We start from the raw sequence: 7,138 nt of genomic DNA, 5'->3' as shown, positions 1-7,138 counted from the left end.
TCTACGAATTGATTGTATCTTTCAGGTGTATTTCTTTAAAATAAAGACTATTATTCTGTTTATTATTATTATTTCGTCGTTGTAAAGGTATATATATATTTATAACTTATAAACAGAATTATTTCGATCTTGCAAAGATAATTTTGTACTAAATTATTCTATATAACTAAATTCTAATGGCTAAGGTGTGCGTCCGACTGCTTTGGTATCGTCGAAGTGAGAAGTTGATTTTCATAGGAACAAAAATGAACGACGAGCCGGCAATGTTGTGATAATTACAGCGCCATCTGCTGTTTCTGCTTGTTGATCCCTTACCTCCAATTTTATTTAAGCAGAGAAATTCAAGGTGAGTTAATTTGCATTCATCTCGAAGAAAATCACTTATATTTCTCGTCACTAACTAATCTGCATGTTCCTTACCTCGTTTTCCATCCCAACGAAATGCAACTAAATCTCGACGATCGTAAAGTTAAATGACGATCAAGATGTGAATGCAAACAACACGGTTCTGTCACCCGGGAATTGAAACACTTCCAACTAAATTTTGTCTTTTCAAATTTAATATATGGGTTATAATTATACAATTAAAACATTATTGTGCATATTTTCAGGTAAACGTACAACATTAGTGATAACGAGCTTTACAATAATACAAACAGATATAGCGTTTGGAACACATGGAAAAAACTGGCAACCCTTTCAAGTTAACGTTGTCAACTGTCACCTGTAAGACATTGTATTACTTTCTTTAAAATGTAAAACAATGATAAGCTGTTCTTTGTATAATAAAGAATAAACTTCTTAATTAAAAGATGAAATAAAAGTACATGTAAATTGAGTCAGCAACTAGTAAAGTAACGCAACCTTTGTTCCTGTATACTTTAAAAAGATACTAGTTATTAAATAATTCATTTCCCGATAGAAGATTATGTTTATTTTACTAATCGACTCATTTCACTTTTACATTTGTGTATGTACACTGTTAATCTGTTTTATAAATGATTATTTAAAAACACCAATTATCTATATTAAAGTTGATTTGATCCATTAAAGAGAATAAAATCATGTATTTTTATGAACACGTTTGTACTGTCACCTTATAGCCTGGATGACCGATAAAGTTGACAGCGTAACAAATAGTGATACTGAGAATCTGTTTACAGTTTGACAAGGTGAAACCGTACCTATATAGCAGGTCCAAAATTTGTGCAGAAAACAATTGACGGCAAGGCTGTAAGTAACATGATTATTTTCATTTTAATCCAATTCTTTTAAGTTACTTAATTGTAGGTTTAAAACGCATTTGACTTTTTTATACAAAACTATATCTAACCAGATATTTAAATGTTCGTGACGATTAATTCGGATTTGACATCAGGTTTTTTATGAGCTGTTCTACATCGCGTGTCTCAGACCAATTCATATAGACACATACTTGAGAGTATTCATCCGTTTGTCAGATTAAAATGTAGGTAACTTTTTGTAGGAGAAATGTAACTCGTATTTATTGAATTGTTCGATTTCTTTACTTGCTATTCTTAAGATTTACATTTTAATGGGAATGTTGCGTTTTTTTAAAGATGCTTTTTCAAATATATATATACACCATTACACCTATTGCAGAGATGTCACGTTTGGTATAATGCTAGACTGGAATTGAAATATATCATATCATGCAGTCAGATTTCTCGGGGCAGCTGTAAAACATACTGGCAAACCAAACCCATGGGCAATAATACTGTAGTCGATCTTGAGTGACAAGGCTTGGCGCTTGGTATGAACATGGCAATGATGATATCAGAGAAGTCGTTGTACAACATTGTACTAATAGAATAAATGAAGAATAAAAACATGGATCCTATTCATAGTGTTAAAAATGTTATAGATATTTTCTTGTCTTCGGAGCAGATTCCAATCACGTTTTGTGTTGAAGATTGAATTGCAGTTTAAGTCGCTGCTAGTTGTGCGTGAGAAATTTAACACTTCATTAATCTCTATTCAAACGAGTCTGCAATTTCACCTTTCATTTTTTCTTATGGCTCCCATGAGACCAATTCCATTCCAAATTTATTCCACCTGATGTGAAATAATTTCATTTGATATGGTTTGTCAGTATTATGTTTTACATTTTGAATTGAAAAAAGTGATTCAATATATATAATTGATGGTTAAATATACTGACGATGCTACACATAATCTAACATGATGGGCAATGCTATGCCATATTACGAGGAGTGGAGACGATGCAACAGGTGTTGTCAGAACAATAAATGTGAAATAATTCAAACATGTAACAGTGATTTAATAGTGGGAGGAACAATTGCTCATGTAAACCAGGTAGTCAGGATATTTCTACATAATTCGAAATGTGGTACCTTATCTGCATCTAAACTGATTTCTTATTTCTTCTCACTAATGAATTAAATCAGAAGACAAATAGAACTGCATCATCGTACTTTATAATCATCTCTTTTGAATAGTTTTACAAGATTTTTTAGATTTTATGCCAAGGGTACCAAATAAAAATGATTTCAGAAAAAGCTAAAAATTACAGTTAATGTGTACCATTTACATAAAGCACAAAACCCATTTGTAAACGAGGAACATGTATTGTTTGTTGGCAATAAGTTATTCTTGCTCAGTGATCTTACTTACAATTGAAAAAGCCTCTGGAATATTATAGGGCAGCATTTATACTTTGTACGATAAGATGTTACTTTTAAGGTGTCGATTAAAAAAAGGTTAACAGATCAGTAGAGTTTAATCACCGTTCGCTTATTTATAGACGTTTTTGTAATACGTCGAATGTTCCGTTACAAACAGATGCATCACACTACAACAACGATGTTAGCTAGGTAAACTAGTTCATATACTATTAGATACAATCATAAAATATATTAGACACGTGTAGTAATATCCGCCTAAAATCCTTCTTTCTCAAGAAGTGCTTGGGCACACATTGTATTGTTTACAGGCGCAACACATCAAGAGGCTTATGAGCACATACGTATTTCTTTCAGTAAATATCGTATACGATAGCAATTAACATTCCGATACCTTATTTTTTTCATTATATTTACATGGCTATAACTGGTTATCTTTATACTATTTTATCGTACTAAACGAGTAAATTCAGCATACTGACAATTAATCCGGAAATCTGCCACAGAATGTCTATATCATAGAATATGACACACATTTTAACTTCAGAAACTTAAAAAAAAACAGAACAAGGTGATTGACTCGATCAATCATAAACAACTATTCATTTAGACAAATAAGTAAACATAACAATGATGGGCTTTTAATAACTAATTATGAGCTAAAATTTTTACGCGGTCCGATCAAAACTTCAAAAAAGAATCCATCCCAGTCGGTCCACTCATACTTGTCTGTCCGAACCTGATCCAGTTCACAAGCATACATTTATACTTTACGATATGCCCGCCGGATACGTTATATAAATAAAAAGAACATATTTATTTAAGGTATAATATATTTTCTTATGATCACTTGGTCAAAGTTGTGCACACTCACATGACACACAGTTATTACATAGTTGAGTCAAAACGGTAAATTTTTATACATCTGTGATCAATTAGAAACATTTTCTGTGTACAATGGACGGCCCAGCTTCGTCGTATTCCTGTTTGCTGATCCACATCTGTTGGAAAGTTGAAAGTGAGGCTAAAATAGAACCGCCGATCCATACAGAGTATTTCCTCTCTGGTGGGGCAATGATTTTGATCTTCATCGTTGGTGGAGACAAAGCAGTGATTTCTTTCTGCATACGGTCGGCAATTCCTGGGAACATAGTTGAACCACCGGACAACACGGTGTTGGCATAAAGATCTTTACGGATGTCAACGTCACACTTCATAATGCTGTTGTATGTAGTTTCGTGGATACCTGCGGATTCCATACCAAGGAAAGATGGCTGGAACATAGCTTCTGGACACCGGAAACGTTCGTTGCCAATGGTGATGACTTGACCGTCGGGGAGTTCGTAGCTCTTTTCAAGACTGCTAGATGAGGCAGCAGTTTGCATTTCCTGTTCAAAGTCGAGAGCAACATAACATAATTTTTCTTTAATATCTCTAACGATTTCTCTTTCAGCTGTTGTCGTGAAAGAGTATCCACGCTCTGTAAGAATTTTCATAAGATAGTCCGTAAGATCTCTTCCGGCCAGATCTAATCGAATGATGGCGTGGGGAAGTGCGTAACCTTCATAGATAGGTACAGTGTGCGATACTCCATCTCCAGAGTCCATCACAATACCAGTGGTACGACCGGAAGCGTACAGTGACAGAACAGCCTGGATAGCAACATACATGGCTGGTGAATTGAAGGTCTCAAACATGATTTGGGTCATCTTTTCTCTGTTTGCCTTAGGGTTTAGAGGGGCTTCAGTGAGAAGAACGGGATGTTCCTCTGGTGCAACACGGAGTTCATTGTAAAAGGTATGATGCCAGATTTTCTCCATATCGTCCCAGTTGGTGACAATACCGTGTTCAATTGGGTATTTCAAAGTAAGAATTCCTCTCTTGCTCTGTGCTTCATCGCCGACATAGCTGTCTTTTTGTCCCATACCAACCATCACACCCTGAAATATACAAAGTAAACTTTTTAAAGATACATCGCATTACATGTACTCTATAATTTACGACCATATTTGAGGGAAAACTATACTCTTTAAACTAAAAAAACGACATGTTTTATAACGCACGGGTTATTCCAATTAAACTAATTTTTGGAAACTTTAAAATATCATTATTCCACCTAGAAAGGAAAATGGAAGAAATACACTGACTGAATTTAGAAATGTCTCAACCTATGTTTCCTTGCAATATTTTATTAAATTTCATAAACATAATTATAAAATGTTATTTCATTGTAAATCAAAATTATTTGCCAATCAGTATTACAAATAACATAAATTGCAATATTTATCCAACACCATTCATATTTTAGGCATAGTCAAAAAAATTCCATACAATGTACATGTAAATTTATTGGTGTCCGGCTGATTTTGTTTATTTGTATTTTAATAAAGCAATTTTTTGAGGTGAGGCGAATATTTATCTCGTCAATGTTGGTCTATTATTAATTTGTTGTGTTTTAGTAAGTAGTTACTTACATTATGTAGCTTTTCAAAATTAAAAGTTTTAAAATCTTTATTAAATTTGAGCCTGTCGTTTCTTACACATGTAGTTATTACCATGCACCATTTATCGCCAGGTCTTTATCGGCCAATTTTATTTTTGATCAGTTGATCAATGGCGTTCGTAATTAAAAAAAAAGAAGAAAAAACATAAATTATTTCAACAAAATAAATAAATAAATATACAAACAAATGAATGAATGAATGAAACGTATTGTCATTCAAACAAATTTTTGATTACGCGATATGTGTAATTCTACACGGCGCATGCATCAGTGATCTAACAAAAACACGTCCTCAACTATACGTGCAAAATTATACAATATTCTCAAAAAATTTTTATCAACCGTCAGCTGTATGAATCAGTTAAAGTAGCAATGATATTAGCCCTGCTGAAAGGAACTAAGACACTAAAAACAGAAAGATATGCAAAAGATATTTACGAAATATAAATATAAATTGAAGATTGTATTTTTTTGTAATATTAGTAAGCCCGATTTTAGTAAAAAGCTGTGCAACACATTTCAATTTTTGATCATTTTTCGCAGCAAGAATGATAATTCTGGATTAACGAAGTGAGTGCAAGATCTGAAATTTTGCACAAAAGCTACAAGTCTAGACCTACATCAAATGAATCATTAATCTTAGTCTCGTAATGCCAGAAAAATCAGTGGATTCCCTTTAGAATGCAACAGAAACTAGAAGATTTATTTTTGTATAGCACTGAATGTTTTATAAAGACGCCCGAAATTTCGATCGTAACAAAATCACGCTTTTAAGTGTAACATTTTCATAATCAACAGAGTTCTTGTTAGATTTTATTGACTGTTTGCTAAAACAACAAACCTGATGCCTAGGTCTGCCAACAATCGAAGGAAACACAGCTCTCGGGGCGTCGTCGCCGGCAAATCCAGCCTTGCACATACCAGATCCATTGTCTACAACCAAAGCAGCAACATCTCCGTCATCCATGTTTATTTACGCACAATTTCAGATGTTAACCCCGGCTTTGCAAAATACATTCTGAATTATTAGTGTTATGCATCGAATTAGATACTTTCTCCATGAATGAACGCCGTATTTGGATGTTTGATATACTCGACTAAATTGTAAATGTCATGTAGAGTGTTTAGTGTTGCGAATGGTCGAAAACATAAAACGACATTGTTATCGATACAACACGACACAATTTACAAATCGTGTTTTATCTTCTAAATATTGCGTTTTGTACTTTTATCATTTGAAGGGTACAAATAACCACACGAATTTATGTGTATTCACCTTGCCAAATGAGCATTCGCAACGTGAAAACACAACAAAGTGATCTCTTCACACGAAAATAAAATAAATGAAAAACAAATCTTCGAAACTGTTGGACAGTGCCATGGAATTTAAACAACAAATGGACAAATTCCGCCATGAATGTCTGAATCGTAAAACACAGACAAAATGAGGACAAAGCTTCTATGAAAGTTTGGTAAAAAACGCTTGTGAAATGTGGCAGAAGATGAGATGTATTTCTCTAGTGTTTTTTTTTATTGGGGAATGGGTCGGGGTCGGGTTTTTTTTAAGAAAATAAGAGGCCATTATTCCGAAAATATGTCTGAATCGCAAAATCACCACAATATGTACCAGGGCACTTGATGATAAAGCTTCTATTAAAGTTTGGACAATATCCTACAAAAATCCAGGAGTTGCGCACACAAGTGGATTACTTTGTTTTGATTTTTGTTGTTATTGCTTTTTTTTCCATAGTTACGCCAAAATGACTGGACAATATGCAGGCAAAGCTCTGTAAAAGATTGGTCAAAATTGCTTGAGAAATGTAGGAGAAATTGTTTACGCAGGCCGGCTTACCCCAATCTAATAATCAGATTATTCCTTCGGAAAACCTGGTTATTATGCTAGAATTGTACAACATTCAAACACCTTATATATGTCCCGAGAATGAATTATTGTGTTTTGGAATATGACCAA

At 33.7% G+C, this 7,138-nt stretch overlaps 1 protein-coding gene across 1 annotated transcript; it reads right to left on the bottom strand.

Annotated features, from left to right (window-relative positions):
• Positions 1 to 3,478: 3,478 nt before the first annotated feature.
• On the bottom strand, positions 3,479 to 6,185 carry LOC132722924 (actin, cytoplasmic-like). The gene is made up of 2 exons (XM_060707547.1): positions 6,008 to 6,185; positions 3,479 to 4,603 (listed from the first exon to the last, which is right to left on the bottom strand). The coding sequence occupies exons 1-2, from the start codon at positions 6,131 to 6,133 to the stop codon at positions 3,599 to 3,601; spliced, it is 1,131 nt and encodes a 376-aa protein (XP_060563530.1). The 5' UTR covers positions 6,134 to 6,185; the 3' UTR covers positions 3,479 to 3,598.
• Positions 6,186 to 7,138: the final 953 nt, after the last annotated feature.

The sequence above is a fragment of the Ruditapes philippinarum genome, unplaced genomic scaffold (genome assembly GCF_026571515.1).
Source record: "Ruditapes philippinarum isolate M1 unplaced genomic scaffold, ASM2657151v2 ctg2494_1_1_1_1, whole genome shotgun sequence".
In the NCBI taxonomy this organism is placed as follows: Eukaryota; Metazoa; Mollusca; class Bivalvia; order Venerida; family Veneridae; genus Ruditapes; species Ruditapes philippinarum.
The sequence above is the reverse complement of the archived record's forward strand: the minus strand, read 5'-3'. Positions and strand labels throughout refer to the sequence as shown.

What these genes read in the sequence shown, in the direction of transcription:
- LOC132722924 (XM_060707547.1), bottom strand. Translation starts at nt 6,133, where the DNA reads ATGGATGACGGAGATGTTGCTGCTTTGGTTGTAGACAATGGATCTGGT. An exon ending in TTGGCAGACCTAGGCATCAG is followed by an intron (nt 4,604 to 6,007) that starts GTTTGTTGTTTT and finishes TGTATATTTCAG; the next exon opens with GGTGTGATGGTTGGTATGGG.